Below are 25,196 nucleotides of genomic sequence, written 5' to 3' on the forward strand. Positions count from 1 at the left end.
AACAATTAACCAGTGGAGCAACCTGCCTCCAGAAGTGGTGAATGCTCCAACACTGGAAGTTTTTGAGAAGAGACTGGACAGCCATTTGTCTGAAATGGTATAGGGTTTCCTGCCTTAGCAGGGGGTTGGACTAGATGACCTCCAAGGTCCCTTCCAACTACTTATTATTGTTGTTGTTGTTGTTGTTATTATTATTATTATTATTATTATTATTATTATTATTATTATTATTATTATTATTATTGAGATAGAAGCTATTGCTCTTTAAAATGATACTGGATTGAACAACTTTCTATTTGGTAACTCCAGCCTAGTTGAATTTTGGAATAATGGCCATTCTTCCTACCCACAAACCACCTTCTGTGATAATTTTTAAAGTACTCATTATGTAAAAAGAATTAATACCTGAATGTATTTTCTTCTCATTTCCCACACTTCATCTTTGAAAGTTGAAGCCAATCTTCAAGAACTTGATGTTCTACACAGGGATTAGAACTAAAAATCCAAATCAGTAAATTTCCTAGTAGGAATTCTGAAAACTGTAGTCCCCAAACATTTGGAGGATGGTTGATTACATTGATTCTTTGTAACCTTGTTTTTTTAACTGAAAATCTCCATAAATGCTCGGTAGAAATGCAGTTTGAAACTAGTGTTAATAAACTAGGAATCAACTAAGAAATACAAATACCGGTACACAAAGAATTTATATCTTGCTTACATCTTTGCTTTGGATCTTTGTTAGAATTGCAGAAATTCAATTTAGGGATACAGTATAAATATGATCAAATGACTCATACTGTGGTGTCTTGGTTACAGCTTAATGTGTGGTACAAATCTAGCCAATTGTGGTTTATTCAACAAACAATGATCAAAGAATGACTTAAAATAATGTGTTCCATCAGTAAGCATTTATTTCTCCACCGCTCTTTCCCCCTAAAGACAGATGGTCTAAGAATGGTAATGGAAAGAGAAAGGCTCTTTTATTACCCATAACAGCTTGAAATAAATATTTTCATCTATGCCAAGGTCAAATGTGTGCTTCTTCAGTTTGCAGTGTACAGTAGTATGTCTTGTCATTCAAAATAACTAGGTGGATGAAAGTAAACTCTGGCTAAGTAAGAATGTACTGTTGAGATAATACTCCCAGTTACATTATTCTCTGCTCCAATTCTATGCCAGGTTTTACTAACAATCAAATATTTTCTAATAAATGTTGATGGATTACAATAAGAAGCTATTTTATCTACAATCAATGTAATCAGTGTAATTTCTGGTTCGCCCTGAAGAGGATCCAGGTTAAATAAAGTATGTTGAGGTGGAGCTTAGAGCAGAAAGAAACCTAAAATGCTGTATGAAACTTGCTCCACTCCACCAGCTTGTTATTTAATTTTGTCCTTTGTCTCCCTTGTTCCTTCTAAGATGGTATGCGTAGCCAGTGGTCCACAGCTGCATGCAGCCCCTTTGTCTCAAGAGCACTGAACAGTAGCTCTCTGTTGTTGTTTTTTTCCTATTGGCAATTGCTCAGAATCTGCCTTCCTATTGCTAAAGCAGTAGCATCAGGAAATCTTTGGTGTTTATGGAGAGAGAGAGAGAGACCGACCAAATAGGCTTCCCATTCCTGTTCTAGTAACATTGCTTTAAATTACTGGATTAAAACCAATAACCTGCAAGCATCTTGCTGGGAAAAGGATGAAAGACAAGAGTTGTATCTTTTTCTCCTGCTTTCCCTTTCTCTAACCTTGCTGAGAATTCCCGGGAAGAACTGAAACTGCTCTCACTGTCCCAGAGACTCTCTTTTTTTTTTTTTTACAGCAAACCAATTTCATTGCTCCCTTTCAATGACCTGATTAAGACTGTGAGGAAGAAACCGAGTATGATGCACATGAGAAAAAGTAATGTTCAGAAGAGGAAAAAATATAGTTTGTCTTTCATCCTAGCACATCTTAAGAGTGCTTGGAACTGAAAAGGCTTCCCCCTCCTTGCTCTAAGAGCCCAAATGGCTGTTCATTTTTCATCCTTTACAATAATCCTGTGAAGTAAGATAGTATGAAGGGTAACGACTGACCAAGATCACCCTTTGTACTTGACTGAAAACTGGTGAGCATTATGCTTATTATTCAATAAGAGCCTTGCACTCTTTGTTCCGGTGTTCTGAACTCATCTGGATTAAGCTCTGCAAAGAAGTATATTATCAGATGTAAAATACAGTTGCAGTGAAAAGTACGTCTGATGTTGTTAAGGACCCACCAACTAGATCAATCTCTTCCATTAGTAGGTGAGAAGGAAAGGGGTTCCTAAAGAGCTGGGGTGGGGGGGGGAGGTGAGAAGATTCAGCCTCTTGATACTGTATTTCATGGGCTGCCAATATATTATCAGAAGAACAGATGGGGAATTACATTTGCCAGTTCTGTAGATGAAAGGTTCCTTAAATGAAAAATTAGATAAGCTACACTGTAAATAGAAATCATCATCCTGTTCTTCTTCCTCCTCCTGACTGCTACAGCAATAAAAAAAAAGTAGGAATGTTGAAAAACTTGATTATTCTCTGTGGTCCTAGACCAGGGGTAGGCAACCTCGGCTCCTTTATGACTCATGGACTTCAACTCCCAGAATTCCTGGGAGCTATGCTGACTCAGGAATTCTGGGAGTTGAAGTCCATGAGTCATAAAAGAGCCGAGGTTGCCTACCCCTGTCCTAGACATTACCACCTTATCATAAAGCTAAAAGGGACAGTTGAATCCAAATCCCTGCTCAGTAAAAAACAAAAAAAACAGCAACTAAATACAAACATCCCAGAGACAAATACTGGCTTCCCATTGCTGTTAGGCTTCCTGCTACTTAAATCCATTATTCTATATCCTGCATTGTAGAGAGAAAGAAATGGCTTTGAGCAACTTCGTCCTGACTCTCTGATATCTAAAGAGTGCTATCATGCCCATTGTATATATGCTCCTTCAACATTTAGGGGCACTGAGCGTAAACTATTGCATAGAACGTTCACAACCTCTCACCCTGTGTAGAAAAATGTCTTTTTATGGAAAGTGTTCCTTTTACAACTTTTAAAATAATGCTTTGCTTTATGGTCAACTTAACACAACTCCCGAGGTGAGGAAAAGCAACATTCATTCTAACTGAAAAATAAAAAGCATGTACAGAATCTTTCTGTTGCCAAAAATAATTTAATAAAATCAAACCCAATTGGACAGTTGACAGCATTTCTTTTTCCGCTACTTACTTTCACAGAGAATTTAAGTGGAAATATGTAAGATAAAAAGAGAAAGCATCTAAAGTATTACCAAGAACAGAACGTTTCATAGCACCCCATGAAGAATTTATTACTGACAACCTTTATTTTTTTTTTCATTCACTCATTCATTCATTCATTCTTTTATTCATTCATAGGACTGCCCACTTCTAATACATGATTCTGGGCAGCTAAATTGGCTCTTTTCAAGGAAAATTCTTGTGTTTTTTTTGTGTGTGCTCAGATGAACAATTTCTATTAAAGTTAACAGCTACCCAGGCAAAAGGCAAACAAACATTCCCAATGTGGTAGAAATAGTTTGAACATATGTGAGTTGCATTCCATGCAGATACGGTATTTCAAATGAAGGCAATCTGCCTCAAAACCAATTTTACCAACAGACTTTGGCAAACCTGGAACTTTCCATACTGTATGCATTGAACTGCAGCTCACATAACTTTTAGCTATGCTGGCTGGAGACAATGGGAAGCATAGTCTAACACAGGGGTAGGCAACCTTGGCTCTTTTATGACTTGTGGACTTCAACTCCCAGAATTCCTGAGCCAGCATGGTTGGCTCAGGAATTCTGGGAGTTGAAGTCCACGAGTCATAAAAGAGCCAAGGTTTGCCTACCCCTGGTCTAACAGTACAAAGATGCCAGATCGGTGATTGCTGCTTCAGAGTGTTGGCCCATCTTCACCTTCAGTCAGCCAAGAAATCCATAGACTGAGCTCTCACATTTCAATTCAAGGATGTGATTATAAAGTTTCCTGTTCTTCTCTCATGGTGAAAATATGCAGGAAGGGCTGCCTCCCATCAAGCGAACCAGAAGTGAAGAAAGTGATTATGTCCCCAAATCTGGAAAAGCTTCTTTAACTAGGGCAGGGCTAGAATTCAACATCACGCTTTCGTGCTTAATTCAAATCATTTAAGCATAATTTTTAAAGAAAGTATTTTAACGATAAAAACAAAAGTCAAAGGTTGAGGGCATCTCTTTTCAAGGGAAACCATGAAAGAGTTGATGCCACAACTTAGTGGAAAGGAACAAAGTTTGCTTTTACTGCAAATTTTTTCTGCTCTAGGAGTAGATTTCTAATTTAAAAGTAAAGATGTTGGGAAATGTTTTTTAATGCTCATAAGTTAGGCTATTGTGTATTGTGAACAGTGGAACAGAGCAGCATTACAGGAAAAGAACACACAAAAGAGTAAACCAACATAATTAAGAGGCTCTTAAGTTATCAAAAATTTTCACTTACAACAGCCACAACATGATTTAAAAAATCTACATGAACATATACATTTTTTTAAAAGAAACTAACCATTAAGCACATATAAAATGTTTTTAAAAAACAAAAACAAGAATTTCTTCCCCTCAAATTCACAATTACCTTAGTGTTCTTTTTATCTCAATAACAACCAAACATTAGAAATTTGAGGTCTGCAGGTAAAAGGCAGTTTTGAAAATTGAGTTGAGGATCCCACCACCCTAAAGAAACTCATTTTGTAGTTTTAATCCAATTTTCAATTCTTGAAACATAACAAATTTTACTTCCTTTTTTAAATTAACCAGTTTTCTGAGTTCACACAATATACTGAACCGTGAACTAACTAAAAGGGCTACATTTGCACAAAACACTGAATCACAAAAATGAAGTTTCACTTGCATGCATGCAATGGCACAGTGCACCTTCAGAAAAAGAATAACGCTGTGATGCTTCCATCATTCACAGACATGTTTGAATCTGGATAAGTGTGCTGGTTGAACCCAGTTACTAAGGTCTCTGAGCCTGTGCTGAAGATTACGTGCCCAATTTCTTCCACCGTTTTCAACTACAGAGTCCCTGGCTAGATCAGACAACAATGCTGCAAAAATCCATCCTTGTGTACAGTGGGAATCCAGAGCATGCCTTGTTCATTAAACATTCAAGTGGGGCATCGTGAATAAGGCCTGAGGGTACGCAACTGAGGAATACATAAACACAGGATAATACCATTGTTATTCTACATAAAAAATGGGGTCTGACTGCTTGATGCACATCAGATCGCATGAGTGTACACTCCATAACACTTAGCAAGCTTTTTAGGCAGGAGATATTATCCCAAGAGCAAGTGCTGAGTCAGAGGTGCTAAAAATAATGTTTTTAAAATGCCCAGAATCTTATATAATTTGAACAAAAAGACCAAGATCTTATACAATTTGATGATTTCTCAAAATTTTGGCTATTTAAAAGCAAACATTTTGCATTTAATTTTGGGGTACCATAGATACCACTGAATACAGCACTTGCTAATTAATACAGTCCTGCCTGGAAATTTCTGAAATATGTGAAAATGCATCTTGTACAAAAGATAGATGAGGGCAAGGCAGATATTATCTGATCCAACTCAACTTGTAAGGCAGACCTGTGCATTAATATGTAAGACAAGTGCTCGAAACAGCAGCCCTAAATTTAAGTCTTATTTTCTCAATATCATCTTCTAGTTCAAATTGCGTCATTATGCCAAATATTTCTAGGTATTTATTCATGGCATAATGATTCTTCGATTTGGATTAAGCTGATCTAGAGGCTAAAGACAAGGGAAAAGGTAAGCAATGCAGCTTTGCTTTTTGGGAGAAGGGAGAAGTAGCTATGCACATTATGTAGTGGCAAGCTCTGCCTTTGGTAAGGATTATAGATTGTATATTATAGGGTCTTAAGGAAAGAAGGAAGTATCAGGTTTGGTGGAATCCTTAAAAAGAAATCAAGAGGTCTCTGCCTATCTGTGGGTGACAGTGATCTCCAGTGTATATAGTGAACGATCTCAAATGACAATAATTATTCCCTTTTGCTTTTGATCATTTTCTATTTTAAAAAATTAATAAAAATGTAAGGATCCTAGTAAAACTGAAATTACTACACCTCTGTATAAAATACTTGGCTCTGCACATCTCCAGAGACTCAGCTTGTTTTCACATTTTAGACAGTTAAGAGAAGATAAAAATCAACTACGGAATGCAGTTGCTCTGCTAGAGAGAGAAGGTTAAATTAACATGAACATCTGGATAGGACAAATATTTGGAGATCAAACAAACACCCTACAAATGTTCTTTTTATGTAAGGACACCAAGGATTTCAACTGCTTCAATAGTACCCTGTTATATATATATATATAAATTTTTTAAAAAATATGCAGTTAGGGAGCTACCAAAAAGCTTGCAAAAACCAGCAGTGGATTGGCCCAGGCTGCTCTGAAATGCTCTTTTGATACTAAATAATGGAAATGTCTTTCCTCTTCACCAAAGTAAAATGCAAAGAGCGCTGCCCATTTCCTCTGTTCGGTGGCTTTTTTGGTGCCTGGGTAAAGCACAAAGATCCAGACTTATTACAGTGCAAAGAAATATACAAGGGTCGGTTTGAGTAAAGGCACCAGCACCACCTGGTGAAGCTTTTTCTTGATGATTCCACTCTGGTTTGCAAGTGGGGGAAGACAATGTATCTAAAGGATTTCTCCTTTTGTAAATAGCATTATCTTCAGTAGGCATCAGGACATATAAAGTGGTTCTCCTGTTGCTGCTGAACTCCACTTCTCATCAGCCCTAGCCAGCAGAGCCAATGGGGAGACACAAAGGAACCTGAAGTTTAAAAACATCTGGAAGATCTCCAGATTGCCAATGATAAATGAGCACAATAGGAAGAAAGCAAGTATAGTAAATCCTCTGTTTAATGGATCTCCAGTGTAGTGGACAAAATATCTGGATCTGGATTTTTGTCTGAATTTCAGGTAATATCAGAATTCATCCCAAACAATGGATCAAGTCAGGTCAGGCAATATTTCCTGCTGCTGCACATGCATAATGTTTTTTTTTAAAGTTAATAAATAGTTACCTGGTCAGTTAGTGGCTATTTCAAACTCTTTTACAAGAGTTGGTGACTGTATTTTGTAAGAAAAGGTATAAATATTTATCCTTTTAGGTATAGCTTTTACCTATGGCTTCTTGATAGGTAAAGGCGACACCAAACACTTATGGTTATTAAAGTAATTTCATGTATGGGTACATTTTGGCCTCGGAACAATCTCATTCAGCTTTAATAGACACTCCTTCCCCCTGCCCGGGTCCTTATCCATTAAATCAAGGGTTTACTATACAAATGCTTTTTCTAGGCACAATCACTTTCTGCTTTCAAGAACCTTTCTCCCACACACAAGCCCAATGTTTTATCACTTAATCTTGATAATTGCATAAACAAGCCTTGGAAACAAGAGGTAAAAATCAAAGAGAAAACATCTCAGTAAGCCTTCCAAGCACACAATTAGCTCTTTCCCAGTTGTGGGTTTCCACAGCATTATCTTCAGATGTGATTCGGATGACAATCTTTCAGTGATGAATGTATTGGTGGCCATTTCTCAGCAGTTTTTCAGCAAATCCGATCTTTGTGGATGTAAATCAAGAAATGAATGCAAAAGGCCTGAAATGCCAAGTTTCCCCTTGGGAAAAAAAAAAAGTCCACTGAACAGAAAAGAGAAGGGGGTCAGCCAGCCAACCTGCGCAAGCGCCTCTGCAGAAGGAGCATACTGGTTTCTTTCACTATCAAAGGCATGATGAAGACCACCGTTAAACTGGTCTGCAAAAAAGAAAGATATGAATAGCTTGAACAATATGATTCAATGCAATTATGGCACTAGCTCTAGAGCTCATCAAACTACACAGAGGCAAATCCAGATTTGCCATCCCATGTACACTTAGAAGGACTTTACACCTGATCAGTCTGTTGGCCCAAAATTGCTTATTTTGATGGTAGTTGCATCTACCTGATCCATTTTCTACTGGAAGAGAAGCCAAAATCAGTTCTGCTTCTTGTCCTGCCTTCAGCTGCTTTGGAGAATAGCTTGACTCCCTTTTCGGTGTGGCAGCCCCCTGGATACTGGAACACTACTATCGTGTCACCCCTAGTCTTTCTTTTCATTAAACTAGACATAGCCAATTCCAGTCCCCTAATCATCTTTGTTGCTCTTCTCTGCACTCTTTCTAGAGTCTCAACATCTTTTTTTACATTGTGGCGACCAAAATTGGCTGCAGTATTCCATGTGTGGTTTACACATTACAACTCAAAGAATGCCCCAGCCAGTTCATGGCTATTGCAGAGAATTCTAATAGTTGAAATCCATGCTTGGAAGGCATCGACACTAAGAAAGGATGTTTTAGATGCACTTAGATATGTTATTGTACAATCCCTTACACATTTAGTCAGAGATCTAACTAACCTACTTCCTCTAAATGTGTTCAGGTTTGCAGTTTTCTTATGAGGTACATTCTTCAAATACAGACTGTTGAGATGGCAGACCAATTAGAGATTGAAAATTACACCTATTATCAATGATACAGATCAGACCCTAACAATCTCAATTTCACATGAGGACTATTTCATATTGAATATCATGCAACCTATGAAGAAATTATATCAATGTATCACAGTTGCCAATCAGATTATACATATAAATGATATTTCCTGTGAAACTGAGGAAATATAATCCTTCCAGGATAAAAAGGCAAGGTTAAAATAAATTGAAAATATATTGTAAACTTTTATAAGATTTGATTGTCCTTCATCTTCTTTGGATGAACTTAGCTAAGAATGTAAACTATGTCATTCATTCTCCTTATTCAAAAAGTTTAAATATTCACCTACAACTGTTTCCCTCGAGGGATGAAATCAGAATGGGGAACAAGTGGCTGGACACCAGCCAGCTATTAGCAATTCAACAGTGAAAAGATTGAGCCATCAATCAAAACATCCTTTATTTGACTCTTACCTCTGGCTTTATCTCATTAGGGCCACAATCCTTTTTTTTTCTCAGAAGAAATTCCCATTGACATAAATAGGATAATATATCATCTCACGCTCTAGCAGTTTAACATAATGCTAAACCAGGAGTTTTAATCTGCTTGCTTAACAAATTCATATCTGGATTTTTTTTCTAGCTGCATGAAGGGGAAGAGTGTAATCTAAAATTTAAAAAAGTAATGTCTTCTTACCATCAAAATGAAGAAATAGAAAACTTGCATCCATCCCAATTTCTCCTGGATCAAAGATACTAAGTACTAGAAGGAAAGAATACACAATGAGCCTATGTCCTTAAAGGAATGCATACTATAGATCGAGTTTTATTTTTCTATTACTTTGTTTATGCATACAAATCTTTCTCTCTATATATATATAAAGGTAAAGGTAAAGGTTTCCCTGCACATGCGTGCTAGTCGTTTCCGACTCTAGGGTGCTCATCTCTGTTTCAAAGCCGAAGAGCCAGCGTTTGTCCGAGGACGTCTCCGTGGTCATGTGGCTGGCATGACTGGATGCCAAAGGCGCACGGGACGCTGTTACCTTCCCACCGTAGTGATCCCTATTTTTCTACTTGCATTTTTACGTGCTTTCAAACTGCTAGGTTGGCAGAAGCTGGGACGAGTAACAGGCCTGCCTCACTCTGCTACGCGGCACTCGGGATTCGACCCGCCAAACTGCCGACCTTCTGATCGACAAGCTCAGCGTCCTAACCCACTGAGCCACCGCGTCCCTTTCTATATATATACGTCTATGCATATACATGTCTACATATACTGTATATACAAGGATATACAAACATATAGGACACACACACACACACACACACACACACAGACACCTAATGTACATATTTCCCTTCCCCTCCCCTTTGCCTCTCTAAGTAATTTTTTAATATTAAGAAAAGCTTCGCTTCAGAAGTGGACTAACTCAAGCTCTACTCCATCATAACTGAAGCACAGCAGGTAGGAGAAAACTGGCACACAAATCTAAATCTTTATGAGAATGTCAAACAGCCTGCTTGAAAATGCTATCTTATAATCATCGAAGCGGGGGGAAAGTTCTCCTTCTCCTGAAAGTCCCTCTGAAAAATCTAAGTGTCAGAAATGAGATCGTGGCAGAGCTACACAAGCTTCTCCAGAGGCAGAAGTTACTAAAGTAGCCCACCTCTCTTCTCCTCACATCTGAATCTAACAGTGAGAGAAGCAGGATAGAAAACGACAAGCAAGCCCAAGAGAGAAAATGGTCCTTAAGATGCCCCAACCAGGAGCTGATGAGATTTCTAAAGGAAAAGCAGCTGGACTTTAATTGCAACACTGCAACATGCTTCAATTTGAAATTCTGATGGATAAATGTTCTGCTGCTGAGGTCTGCACATTTCATAAGGTTTATTATTCTATTACATTATGTTTTCATTGGGTTCTTATTGTGGCAAACTCCTGTGGGACAGCTTCTGTCCTTCAAAGGTGGCCTAGCAAAACAATCAATAAACTGTTCGGTTTAAGCCTACACACTGCCTTCTTTGACTTCCACAAGATCGGGGCAGTGATCTCACATTGGAAATCTTTTCCAAATTTTGCCTCCTCTAAAGAGAGACCAACATTGCTACTCTTTGGTGAAGCACTGCTCTCTTCCTGCACTACCTCCACGTTCCTCCATTTTTTTTAATTTTAAAAAAAGAGAAAGGCACATAAAATAGCACAAATTAAATCAGAATGGGGGAAACCCGCCCACCACTTAGACATAACTCCTGACTGGAATCGGGAAGTCTCTAAATTATATAAATAGTTTGGTGCTACATCTGAATGGCTGAAAGAAAGGCTGGGACACCAAGAGTTAAAAATGACGAACTTAATAGAGCTCGCAAGCTAAACAGGCTAGACAGTTGCACAGTAGACAAAACAGCTCAAAACATAGTCATGTTTACTTTTGTGTGGAAATTACATTTTCACTTGGGATATTCTATGCATCAATAAATAATGTTTCTGCTTTTTATCTCCCTCCATAAATCATTTCAAATGGTTGTGGAGAGATTTTGCCCAAAGTGCACTCATTTCAACCGCTGGAATAAACCTTGGCACATTTATGTTTCATATGTTGTATTCTTTAAGGCTCTTCATTTTCTGACAAGTTCAGCGTATTTCTGATGCTGACTTCCCACTAGGGGAGACAACCCAGTTTGTGGAAACTCAGCTGGTTGCTATGGTGATATACTGTCACAGATAACAGCAATCTTAGGCAGAGAAGGAAGTAGAGGATACAATTTGTCAGACACAAAGCCCTCATGAATAAAGGAAGTTCGAAAAATTGGAGAATAGCAATGGCTAGGAATAATGAATTCTACAGAAGATACGCCATTGTTATCTTCACACAATAGCCAGTCTTATAGCTTTGAAAAGCACTGTGTTGCTTCCAGGTCATGAGGCAAATGATTAGTAATTTCTTAGAGCAAAACCACTCCAGAGTCAGAAGAAAGCCGAGAGGATTCCAGAATAACAGAATTCCACACTGTTATGCTCCCTCAAATCAGAATGGCCAATGCATTATTGCAACATTCCCCCAAAGCCAAGTTTTTGAAAAGATATCCTTTCCAGCCCCAGCACTTTTTGATCGAAGCCAACACCTTTGCCAATTGCACTAACTGCATTCCTGCATTGCACTCACATTGCTCCTAAGTTAGGCCTGCATTTCCTTATGTGAACACCTCTGCGACCCATCTTAAAACCTCACAACAGAAGGGATGCTGCGTTGCAGATCTGACACAGGGCAATAGAAACAAACATAATAAACCTCGCTTAGTCTAAAAGCCCCCAGAAGAGACTCACTTGGAAACATTAATGCGTATTTGTTGTTTACACATAAAGGAAGCCAATGGGAGAAGGAACAACAGTTCTTACGAGCCATTTTGCAGGTAAGCAATGCAGCAGACTAGTAAATCAGGTAAGTAGTTCCTACCCTAACCCATTTGAGTTCTCTGAAGGCACACAGTTGAAAAGAAAAAACAAAAAAAAAAACAAAGTTGATGTGACAAAGCTTTTTCATTAAGAATGACCATGCGCCAACTGAGTTGTCAGCTAGATACGGCAAACATTGTAAGAAAATACATAAAAATAAAGGACTTTATTCTTGTATTTACATTTGTATTCATGAATTTACATTTTAATTCATTGCCTGCTATTTATGGCCCACCCCATTCTCAAGACTTGCTTGGCCACTGTAGGAAATGACATCAAAAGTGGGGCTGGCAATCTGGGCCTGCCTACAGCATTGGGATATAATTCTACACACTCTGATCTTCTTCACAAAGCACTAAATCACATTGGGACTTGCTTGTCCTTGGTTTCATGTCATGTGTGAACTCATGCATTGCAGCTTTATATTTTGCATGAAGCAGGCCACTTATTCAATAGGCCATAATTTATTTTTTTTTAAAAAGTGGCTTCCTGTCCTATCTATATAACTTAAATAAGACTTGTGAATTGTGTCATCTTACATTTGCTAAGATGCTATTAAAAGAAACGAGCAGGAGTTGGAACAGGCTGAAGGCATTACTGCTAAAAAATTGATATCTTTAATTTTGAGAAAGGCTGGTTGATATTAATTCTATTTATAATATTTAAATATGGCTTCCTTCCCTGCCTCCTTACATCTTTTTCTCCTTTCTCCATAAAGGGTTAGTCTTCCTTTTTCCTATCTTACCAAACTAGCTGCTAATTGTTCTTTTGTTCTCTGTATCTTGTTTTTTTTACTGTAGTTCTGTTTTTGCTATTTCTGCTAGATTTATTTATGTATTTATGTCCTGCCTTTACTATTTTTATAAATAACCTCAGGTGCCAAACATACCTAATACTCCTTCTTCCTCCTATTTTCCCCACAACAACCACCCTAGGAGGTGGATAGGGCTGAAAGAAAGTGACTGGTCAAAAATTACCCAACTGGCTTTCGTGCCTAAGACGAGACTAGAACCCACTGTTTCCTGGTTTTTAACCAGGTGCCTTATAAGCACGATGCAAATGAGTGAGAATCATGCACTGGGCTCTTCCTTCTCCCCTGCACAAACAGGGAAGATGCTCTCTTCTAGGTGACACAAAGATGAATAACGAAAGCCATAAGCATAGAAATACAGTAGAAAGTGGAATGATTTATATCTCCATCTTCCTGGACAGCAACATTGCAAGACATGCAAAAAAAATGGCTCTTCTTGTGCATTATCCTCCCCATTACAGCCTTCCCCCCCCCAAACACACACATACCTTAATGGACTGGAAAGGCGAAAGGGAATTAAAAGAGAGCCAGTTTGGTTCAGTGGTTAAGGCACAAGACTAGAAACCAGGAAACTGTGACTTCCAGTTCCTGCCTTAGGCATAAAACTGACTGGGTGACTTTGAGCCAGTCACTCTCTCTCAGCCTACCTTGTTGTTATGGGGAAAAAAATAGTATTGGATATTTACCACTTGGAGTTATTTATAAAAATAATAAATAAGGCAAGATAAAAAAAATCTTTTAAAAAATGCAATTGCCATAGGAAAGATCTGCCAAACAGCAGGCTTTCCAACATATAACTTAGCAGCACCACAAAAGACACTGTTTGTATGAAAAAGTCAGCAGGAGGCTCAGGATTGGAATTTAACTGCAGCGCTTTGAATGTCCTCTGGATACACTGAAAGCATGCTTTTCTAAACCAAAATTCCCCAATAAGCTATGTTTTCTCTAAGGGGTGATGATCATCTAGATTAACATTTTTTTTCTTATCTTTTTTGAGATGTAACAAATATTGCTATTAATACACGCTATAGTGAAATGTTGCTGAAAAGAAAAGCCTGTCAGGTCTTAAATTTTCAATAAACCAAACCTTTGCTTCAGTACAAGTCGTTCTCCACCGGTTGCTTAGTGACTGAAGTTACAACAGATTCCAACACACACACGCACACCCCACACATAAATACACACGCACACAAAGGAACTCGCAACCCAATTCCAAAGTTTGGACTGCTACCTCCCCCACAGTCACATGACTGCACTTTGAGCACTGAGCAACAGTCCAAATTTATGGCCGTTTGCAGCATCCCATGGTCACGTGACCACAATTAGTTTTGGCAAAATGACATTTACTTACTTTATTTCAGTAAAAATGGCCCACGGCAAACAATGGGTTTATTTAATGATCGCCACATTTGCTTAACCACTGCAGATTCACTTAATGACCATATTGATTTGCTTAATGAGTGCTGCAAAAATAGACTGTAAAATTGGGTCTCTCATGTGATGATTGCTTTATGACCATCAACATTTATAACCATAATGAACAGGCTTCATTGTGGTTGTAAGTCAAGGACCACCTGTATGAGTTCTTTCATTGCTATAATGATCCTGAAGGCTTTTCAGATCTGCCTCACCTGACCCACAGCGGCCCCAATACTGCCGGTGCCATCCACAATCCCTGTCACAGTTGCAAGAGCCTCGCTATTTCCTTTGATCGCTTCCTGATGCCCCAGGTCTGCAGAAATGGCAGAGCTGATCATGTTGGAAGGGCCTCCAATAAAAAAGCCTATGAAACATAAAAAGGAAAATGCAGGTAAGAATGAAAATACAGAGGAAGGCTCTGTTTCCAATACAACACAAGATAATCTTAATCTGAACCTGCAACATTGTCACTTAACCAAAGAAAGGTATCAAAACCTCAGACCAGCCATGTATCCAAACATCAGTGGAAAGATCATAATGTGCTGATTTAGTTTACAATCATTGTTAGTTTGTTCTTGTTAGCTGCGAAGTCGTGTCTGACCCATCGCGATCCTATGGACAATGTTCCTCCAGGCCTTCCTGTCCTCTACCATCTTTTGGAGTCCATTTAAGCTCACGCCTACTGCTTCAGTGACTCCATCCAGCCACCTCATTCTCTCTTGTCCCCTTCTTCTATTGCCCTCAATCTTTCCCAGCATTAGGCTCTTCTCCAGTGAGTCCTGCCTTCTCATTAGGTGGCCAAAGTATTTGAGTTTCAATTTCAGGATCTGGCCTTCTAAAGAGCAGTCAGGGTTGATCTCCTCTAGAACTGATCGGTTTGATCGCCTTGCAGTAAAAAGGACTCGCAGGAGTCTTCTCCAGCACCATAGTTTAAAGGCCTCAATTCTTTGGCGCTCAGCCTTTCTTATGGTCCAACTTTCACTGCCATACATTGCAACTGGGAAGACCATAGCCTTGACTATACACACTTTTGTTGACAGGGTGATGTCTCTGCTTTTAGTGTGCTGTCTAGATTTGCCATTGCTTTCCTCCTCAGCAGCAAGCATCTTTTAATTTCTTGGCTACAGTCCCCATCTGTAGTGATCTTGGAGCCCAGGAAAATAAAATCAGTCACTACCTCCATTTCTTCCCCATGTATTTGCCAGAATTGAGAGGGCCGGATGCCATGATCTTGGTTTTCTTAATGTTTAGTTTCAACCCAAGTTTTGCACTCTCCTTCTTCACCCGCAACAAGAGGCTCTTTAGTTCTTCTTCACTTTCTGCCATTAGAGTGGTATCATCTGCATATCTTAGGTTGTTAATATTTCTCCCAGCAATCTTAATTCCAACTTTTGATTCATCTAGCCCTGCCTTTCTCATGATGTGCTCTGCGTATAAGTTAAATAAGCAGGGTGACAGTATACAGCCTTGCCGGACTCCTTTCCCAATTTTGAACCAATCAGTAGTTCTTTGTCCAGTTCTCACTGTTTCTTCTTGACCCGCATATAGGTTTCTCAAGAGACAAATAAGATGGTCTGGTACTCCCATCTCTTTAAGAACTTGCCACAGTTTGTTGTGATCCACACAATCAAAGGCTTTAGCATAGTCAATGAAGCAGAAGTAGATATTTTCCTGGAACTCCCTAGCTTTCTCCATGATCCAGCGTATGTTGGCAATTTGATCTCTAGTTCCTCTGCCTCTTCGAAATCCTGCCTGTACCTCTGGTAGTTCTCGATCCACATACTGCTGGAGTCTAGCTTGTAGGATTTTAAGAATAACTTTACTAGCATGTGAAATGAGTGCAATGGTGCAGTAGTTTGAACATTCTTTGGCACTGCCTTTCTTTGGAATTGGAATGTAAACTGATCTTTTCCAATCCCGTGGCCACTGTTGAGTTTTCCAAATTTGCTGGCAAATTGAGTGTAGCACTTTTACTGCATCGTCTTTTAAGATTTTGAATAGCTCAGCTGGAATACTGTCACCTCTACTAGCTTTGTTGTTGCTCAAGTTGTTCTAAGGCCGACTTCACTTCACATTCTAGGATGTCTGGCTCGAGGTCAGTGACCACCTCATTGTGGCTATCAGGGACGTTAAACTCATTCTTGTATAGTTCTTGTATAGTTGTGTAATTTTGCCACCTCTTCTTAATCTCTTCTGCCTCTGTTAGGTCCCTGCCATTTTGGTCCTTTATCATGCCCATTTTTACGTTCCCTTCATCTCTCCAGTTTTCTTGAAGAGATCTCTGGTCCTCCCTATTCTATTGCTTTCTTCTATTTTTTTGCACTGTTCATTTAAGAAGGCATTCTTATCTCTTCTAGCTATCCTCTGGAATTCTGCATTCAATTGGGCGTATCTTTCTTTTTCTCCCTTGTCTTTCGCTTCCCTCCTTTCCTCAGCTATTTGCAAAGCTTCCTCAGACAGCCATTTTGCTTTCTTGCATTTCTTTTTCTTTGGGATGGTTTTAGTTGCTACCTCTTGTACAATGTTGCAAACCTCTGTCCATAGTTCTTCAGGCACTCTATCAGATCTAATTCCTTAAATCTGTCACCTCAACTGTATATTCAACAGGGATATGATTTAATTCATACCTGTGGCCTAGTGCTTTTCCCTACTTTCTTCAGTTTAAGCCTAAACTTTGCAATGAGAAGCTCATGATCTTGAGCCACAGTCAGCTCCTGGTCTGGTTTTTACTGACTGTATAGAGCTTCTCCATCTTTGGCTGCAGAGCAGTCAATCTGATTTCTGTGTTGACTGTCTGGTGATGTCCATGTGTAGAGTCGTCTCTTGGGTTGTTGGAAAAGAGTGTTTGTATGACCATCGTATTAGTTTACAATCATACAATCATTCCCCACTGGCTGGAGAATTCTGGGAGTTGAAATCTACACGTCTTCAAGCTGCCAAGGTTGACAAACACTGGTCCAGTCTACTGCCCATTCACAAATCTTGCTCATACCTTTTTCATCATTAAGTTTCCATGGTCTAGTCTCCCACTAGTAAAAGGAAATTATATATCCACATATGTGTTTGTTTCCCTCTCCCAAAGCTGCTGATTGTGAACTTCTGGAAGAAGGAAAAACAAAATTTACAGTGTTCCCTGATTCATGTGGCGGTATAGTCTTGTAACAGACTAGACTTTAAATGATTCCTTCACATGTTTTAGTAAACCGTGTTTTTAGTATTGAGTAACCCATTCGGTTATAGAACATATTGTTATAAACCTGCTGGGTTACAAATAACAGTGGTTGGGTTCACCTATCATACTAGACAAAGACCAACAAGCCAGATTATGGCTTGACAAAACATTGAAACAAGCCAAGATACGACATTATGAAAACAGATCTTCTTTCTTGTCCCCGAAAATATGTGGATCTTTTACCTGTAATTGCCATTATAACTGCATTGATAGGTTTGTTATTTGGGGAACCTATGGAAACAAAGAAAAGAAAAACTCATAATTCTTTTTGCCACAGATAAAAAATTCAGGATGAGATGAAAAGCTGATTATAAAAGACCCTTTTCAAGATTATGCATTGGCATGATATGTTAACAGTGCCTTAATCTTCTGCTGCAATAAAAGTTTCTTTAATTTTGCCTTCACTGATGGTTAAACATGCCTCCTTCTCAAAACCAGGGGAGCTTTGTAACAAACAGAAAGATGAGGAAGGAAAGAGGACTTCTGTGCTAGCTATATTCAGTTTAGTCCATAGTGGAATTGCTGGAGTAATTTTGGATCATTAAAATTTAATTTATCCGAATCTCCCTGAACTGGAATAGAACATTTAGCAAGGCAGCCAAGAACTCTGGACTGAAAGGACCTCAGCCTCTTATAGATGAACTTACAAACCTGAAGGGAACTGCTTGTTCCCAACCTTACTGGAAATCAAGAATTCAGCAAAAGTATTTTGCCAAGCACTGATCTAATCAAGCAATGTGGCCAGGAATGAGTGAAGGAAGCTGCTAGTGCAATATTTCACCATCTCTATCAGGAAGAGCAGGGACGCGGTGGCTCAGTGGGTTAGGACGCTGAGCTTGTCGATCAGAAGGTCGGCAGTTTGGCGGGTCGAATCCCGAGTGCCGCGTAACAGAGTGAGCGCCTGTTACTCGTCCCAGCTTCTGCCCACCTAGCAGTTCGAAAGCACGTAAAAATGCAAGTAGAAAAATAGGGACCACTACGGTGGGAAGGTAACAGCGTTCCGTGCGCCTTTGGCGTCTAGTCATGCCGGCCACATGACCACGGAGACGTCCTCGGACAAACGCTGGCTCTTCGGCTATGAAACGGAGATGAGCACCGGCCCCTAGAGTCGGAAACGACTAGCACGCATGTGCGGGGGAACCTTTACCTTTACCTTTACTTATCAGGAAGAGCAGACTTGGGGGCTCTCTACCAAATCCCTGAGATACAATATTCCAAAATCATAACAAGCTTTGCTTTTGCTCACTGCTCTAACCCAGAAAGGGAAAATAAAAAGAAATAAATAAATTAAGAGGGCAACCTCCAGAAGCTCAATGCTGGAAATTATAAGGATCCAGCAAAATGATAGAAGCAATTAATTTAAACTAAAGCTTGGGATACTCCAAAGCCACAATTACCCTAAAAAATGAGCGGTAGCAATACCACCACTCTGAACACAGGCGATACTCCAATAAAGGTACATCTGCACAAGTGCAGATAGCTCCCTCTACTGGGAAAAAACATTCTCCTTTTCCTGTTCATTCCAACACACAATGGAACACTCAGTTTGTGGGTCCCCCAGAAGCACCTGGCTGACAACTAATGAAAGCAGAATGTTAGCTGCAGAGTTTTGCCTGCCCAGCTTATTGAGCAGATTTCTTGCAATTTTTTCTGAAGGTTGCTGAGAATGCTGTCTCTTATTAAACTCAAAAGCAGAGTTGATTGTAACCCATTTCAATTGCTGATTTAATAAAAGAAAACAGGGCCTCCTTCTGTTTAGTGCATAAAATAAGGAGACTAGATACAAGCTCATGCCACAAAACCTATCATGCAGAAAAGTACTCACGGCTGTATCCAAAGAGAGATCCAATAGCCAATATGAGGCTAATAGCTAATACAGGAGCTCTTTTTTGTAGCATGTCAGAGATAAAGCCTTGGATGGTACCACCTGTAGAAATAAAAGGAATGTTGTTGTTAGCTGCGAAGTCATGTCTGACCCATCGCGACCCCATGGACAACATTCCCCCAGGCCTTCCTGTCCTCTACCATCTTCTGGAGTCCATTTAAGCTCACGCCTACTGCTTCAGTGACTCCATCCAGCCACCTCATTCTCTGTCGTCCCCTTCTTCTCTTGCCTCTTGCCCTCAATCTTTCAAACCCCATGGACAGTACCAAAAGGCAAAAATAATAATAAAAGGAATAAAGACTATCATAACAGATCGTAATCATTATAGACAAAAATGCACACCAAGGATCAGGATTTATTACTTTACTGTTTTTATGATGTTGGAAGCTACCCAGAATCATTTGATAGTGAGATGGGAGGTATATAAATTTAATCAATAAAAAGCACAATTGCCTATAAATTTAGCTGTCTGTCTTTCACACATTGTGTGGACTGAAGATTCTCCAGCCACTATTCTAAACCATTTTTTCTCAATTCTGGTGTTCTCCAAAGTGAGACTTAAAACTTTCCAGACAGCCCAGACAGCAACACTACCGCTAAGAATTTTAGGAGTTGAAGATGGGGGAGTGCCCAAGTGTGGGGAAACTGCCGTAGGCAATTAGTTTGGTATAGTGGTTAACGTGGTGGCCTAAAAACCAGGAAACTGACAGTGCTAGTCCCACTTAGGCATGAAAGCCCGCTGGGGGACTTGGGGCCAATCACCAGGAGACTGAGAGTTCTAGACCCGCCTTAGGCATGAAAGCCAGCTAGGTTCCTATATAATTTTGCATTTGAAGCTGCAATATACACTCCTAAATACTTAACCTTTTTTACTATTTCAAAACCTGTTAATTTAATTAACATTTCCCTTTCACTCATAGACATATTCTTAGACAATATCTTAGTCTTATTACTATTTAAGCCAGCTAGGTTCCTGTGGGCTAGAGACATTCTCTCAGCCCATCCACCTTATAGGATTGTTGTTGTGGAGTGTGAGGAAAGAGTATTATGTACGTTTGCTGCTTTTAGTTACTTATAAAATAATAAAGGCAGGATAAAATCTAATAAATAAATACATTTGACATCCTCCAGAACCTTTGGACTACTACATCCCTCATCGCTTTGCCTGCCAGTCACTAATTCCCACCCACACCCTGCCCCATCCTGTTCTAATCCCACAATGAACAGAAAATGAAATAACAACAAAAATAATTTGTCTTTTGCTCTTTAAGTCATACCTATAATGCCTCCAACATCATACCAGATTGAGAGTTGGTCAGCTTCTGCCTCCTTCCAACCAAAATTGTTGCTGAGGTAGAAGGGCAGCCAGAAGAAGAAGGAATAGTTTACTAGCTTCAGACAAGCATAGGCCAAGGAATACTGAAACAAATAAATACCATCCCAAAAGGAAAGCTATTAGAATCAAAACAATCCAAGCTGAGCCAGCATGGCTTTGTAATTCTATAATGCATAGAGCAGGGGTGTCCAACCTTGGCAACTTTAAGGCTTGTGGACTTCAACTCCCAGAATTCCCCAGCCAGCAGATATACTTTATTAAAGCTGTGGAATAGGCACAAGTGAGAGTAGTGGTATTGCTACTGTTCAGTTGTTAGGGTAATTATGACTCGGAAGTATCACAACCCATACAAGTACAGAGAAGGGCAACAAAGATGATCAGGGGACTGGAGGCTAAAACATATAAAGAATGGTTGCTGGAATTGTGTATGTCTAGTTTAATGAAGAGAAGGGTGAGGGGTGACATGATAGTGTTCCAATATCTCAGGGGCTGCCACAAAGAAGAGGGAGTCAAGGTATTCTCCAGGGTACCTGAGGGAAGGACAAGAAGCAATGGATGTAGGGGCTTCCGGATGGCAAGGCGACGCTGGAGGCAGCCTTTTCTTGGCTGTCAGCCTCGCGGCTCCGTAGAGCTGCCGAAAACAGCGCCAATCAGCTGTTCGGCGGCTCAGAAGCCCCCACCTCGGGAGAAGAGGAGGGGGTGAGCGTCCAGGTAGGGGTAGAGCTCTCCGGGGCCGCCAGAACTTAGAGTTTTGGCGGCGGAAGGATTGAGCCCCCCCGAAGCCTGGGCATGCTCCGGACTGCGAGGCGTCTCTGCTCCGGGTTTTTTGGAGCAGAACAGGGCGTTCGCAACCATCCCTGCTTGCAAGGAAGAGCTTTTGAGAACGAGGACGCAGGCAGAGAGATGCAGGAGATTTTGGTGAAGATGATGTTTTGATCTTTAACTCAATGGACTTTGCTGAATCTGCATGTGAAAGTGCATAGTTAACAATAGAGGGTGAAAATGGCGGCTATATCTTCTAAAGTTCCTGCCCTGAGGCAGCAGTCTTCGGTGAAAACTTCATTGTCCTCTGCATCTGAATCTGTATCAGCTTTTACAGCAAAAGATTTGCAGAATCTGTTGCAAGAGACTATGGAAAAGCAAATGCAGCAATTTGTTGAGATAATGGAGAAAAAGTTGGAGGAGAAGTTTACAGAGAAATTAAAAGAAATGAGAGCAGACATCACATCTGCAATAGAAAGCGTGGTTAAAAGTATTGAGATTTTGGATGAAAGAGTGGAAGATCTTGCTCAAAATGATATTAGATTGGAAGCCAAAATGACAGAAACTGAAAATGTAATAGAGAAAATGGACTATGACTTGATTTCGACACAGTATTCTCAGATGGAGTTTGCTTTAAGAATCAGAGGCCTAATAGAAAATCCTAAGGAAAATTTGGAGAAAATGGTTTCTGAGGCTTTGGAAGGGGTGTTGAAGCGACCAGCAGATGAAATAATGCAAGATATAGATAAAATCTTCCGTGTTAATTCGTGGATCGCAAGACAAAGGAAACTACCCAGAGATGTGGTGGTTTATTTTACAAAGAGAATGATTAGAAATGAAGTTATCCAGGCCTCCTACAATATTGATTTTGTAATTGCTGAGCAAAAAGTTCTGATTTTAAAAGAGATCCCTGCAAAGATTTTAAGAAAAAGGAAGGAATTTGCTTTTTTGACACAAGAATTGAGACGACGTGATATTAAGTTTAGATGGCAAATACCAGTGGGGATGGTGGTGACCTATGAAGGTACGAGGTACTGTTTCACCACGGAGATTCAGGCACGTGATTTCTACAGTAATGTTTTAAAAGCAGTCCCCATACCATCTTTGGAATCTACCAAGAAAAAAGGTGAGAGAGAGTCTCAACGTTCCAGAGAGAACCCGCAAGTTGCTGAAGTAGGCAGATGTGAAAGATACAGGAGTGGGTCAAATTTCATTATCACTGGAGAAGGCTAGAAATTTGAAGAGGCGTGCTACTTCTGGACGAATGAATCAAGCCTGAAGATTTAGTCACATAACTGTAAGAGACAATAATGCAATAAGGATTACGGGAATTGGAATTGCTAGAAGGACTTATTTGGGGATATATATTTTACCCTTATAAAATAATTATGTATTATTTTGTGTTGCTTTAGTTCTAAGATGATTATGAAAAGTTAATTGGGAAGATTTGTAGTAGTGTTTATTGATATTCTGTAGGTTATGATTTGTTATTTGGATGAAAAATTTTAAGCTTTTAGTTGGACAGAAGAATAGTTTTATAAAATTGATATAAATTGTTTTCTTTGTGATTGAAGTTAATTTGTAATATTTTTATGGGTAATACTGCAATAGGTAATAGAATATAAGAATATAAGAATGATGTGATTATATAAAAATTTCTTAAGTTTGGAAAGTAATCTATGGTATTTTAAGTTGTATAACACATTAGGATAATGTGAATTTAAAGCTTAGTTGGAATGAGGAATAGTTTTAGACAATTGATATAAATTGGCTTATTTGAGATTGTTTTTATTGGGTATCAGATTGGAAGTTATTATTTTGTATTTGAATAATCATTGATATGATATATATATGTATGTTTGGAATTTACCTATATGAGTTAAAGTTTGATAGTTTGAATAGTTTAGGATTGTTTGCGTAAGTTAGATCATGATTGCTTGTATTTTTATACCCTGTGTTTTGCTCTGGGAAGCGGGGGGGGGGGAGGGGAAAGGGAGGGAGGGGTTGGGGAGGGGGAAGAGGGGGAAGAGGGTGGGGGGGAGGGGGCTGGGAGGGTTTTTTTCTTTTTTTTGGTTTCTTAAGGATAAAATGTATTGTAAAACTTTTTAATTAAAAAAAAGAAGCAATGGATGTAAACTAATCAAAGAGAGAAGCAACCTAGAACTAAGGAGAAATTTCCTGACAGTTAGAACAATTAATCAGTGGAACAGACTGCCTCCAGAAGTTGTGAATGCTCCAACACTGGAAGTATTAAGAAGAGATGGACAGCCATTTGTCTGAAATGGTATAGGGTTTCCTGCCTAAGCAGGGAGTTGGACTAGATGACCTCCAGGGTCCCTTCCAACTTTGCTATTCTATTCTGTTTTGTTTTGTTTTGTTTTGTTTTGTTTTATTTTGTTCTGTTCTGTTCTGTTCTGTTCTATTCTATATTTTAAAATTGCTGAGACTGAGAAATACTGGAGTAGGTAAACTTTAGGAGCAGATGAACACTTTTGGAAGTCTAACAGTATGTAACAGAATTCTCAAGGGTGACATGCGCACAGCCAGTCACAAACCACACACTGACAAGGAAGCAAACTTAATTAGGTTGCTCCTCACTACCCTAAGATGTTGTCTATCACTTCACATAGTTCTGTCCTTTTTTGGGGGGGTGTCAGTTGCCATATTGCTAAACTAAGAATTGGGCTGCAGCAGTCCACTGTTTATTTTCTTCAATTTTCTCTTGTCCCAGGTGGGCTCTAAAGATATTCATAGAAATAAAAATTATGCTTTGCAACATGCCAGCTTCTGTTTTTATTTAAGTAAAAATTTCTTGACTAAAAATATCAGAGGGGAAAAAGGAGATCGGGGGCACCAAGAAAGTGTCCTTAAAAACACTTCTGCCTATAGATACCATGTGACTTTGTTTCCGAGTAAAAAAATATACCACTGTAAGGTGATGATAGCAACAATCTTACCAATAAGACGCCAGGCAGACAACACGCCTGAAAGAATCCAATGGCCTGGGATGGAGTATTTGTGCTACTGCTAGATGCCTGAATGGTGTAATTCTGCTCATCAAAATCTTCATTCTCGTGGCTGCTAATTAATGGCTCAGTGGCATCTTCTTCAGCAGCATCGCCATCCCCTTCTTTGCCAATTTCAGGGAGGCCTAAGAGAAATCACAGAAATGCAACCTAGAAACCAAGGAAGGGAGAATCCCTTCTTCTCACGCCTGCTCTTTTGAGCTTTTGTTACTCCCTTCTGATTCAGCTCCCTTGCTCTCTCCCGCTTCCTTTGGCTTAGAAACGCTTTAGATGGTGCTCGGCAGAAACATCAATTTCCACCCCGGTCTTCTAACCCTCTCAAAAGAATCCTGTCTGACCTTGATGGCGACTCTGTCTGCTATGTCTGGCCATTGCTTGGAAGACACAACAAATTAGTGGATTCCCTTTAGGGCTGGAGTCAGATTTCTCCAACTGCAAGACTGGTATTCTTACTTGCAGTGTGATTAAATTTACTGTACTACTACTAGTAGTAGTCCATTCGGACTATTATAATGCGCTGCACATGGGGCTGCCCTTGAAGAGTATCTGGAAGCTTCAGCTGATATGGAATGCAGCATTGTGGGTAGTTATGTGTGTTCCTAGAATACACGTTGCACCTCTGCTCCACAAGCTGGATTGGTAACCATATTAATTTTTAGCCTTGCTGTACACCGCTTGGAATCACTTTTTGTAAGATGGGTGGCATTA

General features: G+C 39.5%; 1 protein-coding gene across 2 annotated transcripts in view; it reads right to left on the minus strand.

Annotated features, from left to right (window-relative positions):
- Positions 1-3,159: 3,159 nt before the first annotated feature.
- SLC37A3 (solute carrier family 37 member 3) overlaps positions 3,160-25,196 on the minus strand; it is a 41,670-nt gene continuing 19,633 nt past the window's right edge. For both annotated transcript variants that reach the window (XM_081331153.1, XM_081331154.1), the window contains exons 9-15: positions 24,420-24,613; positions 20,642-20,783; positions 19,305-19,406; positions 17,663-17,710; positions 14,460-14,611; positions 9,261-9,326; positions 3,160-7,848 (exon numbers count right to left, since the gene is read on the minus strand). In XM_081331153.1, coding sequence (XP_081187279.1) covers positions 7,756-7,848; positions 9,261-9,326; positions 14,460-14,611; positions 17,663-17,710; positions 19,305-19,406; positions 20,642-20,783; positions 24,420-24,613 — 797 coding nt within the window. In that variant the 3' untranslated portion in view covers positions 3,160-7,755. The remainder of the gene's footprint in view (positions 7,849-9,260; positions 9,327-14,459; positions 14,612-17,662; positions 17,711-19,304; positions 19,407-20,641; positions 20,784-24,419; positions 24,614-25,196) is intronic.

The sequence above is a fragment of the Vipera berus genome, assembly GCF_964194415.1.
Source record: "Vipera berus genome assembly, chromosome: 6".
NCBI classification, from domain to species: Eukaryota; Metazoa; Chordata; class Lepidosauria; order Squamata; family Viperidae; genus Vipera; species Vipera berus.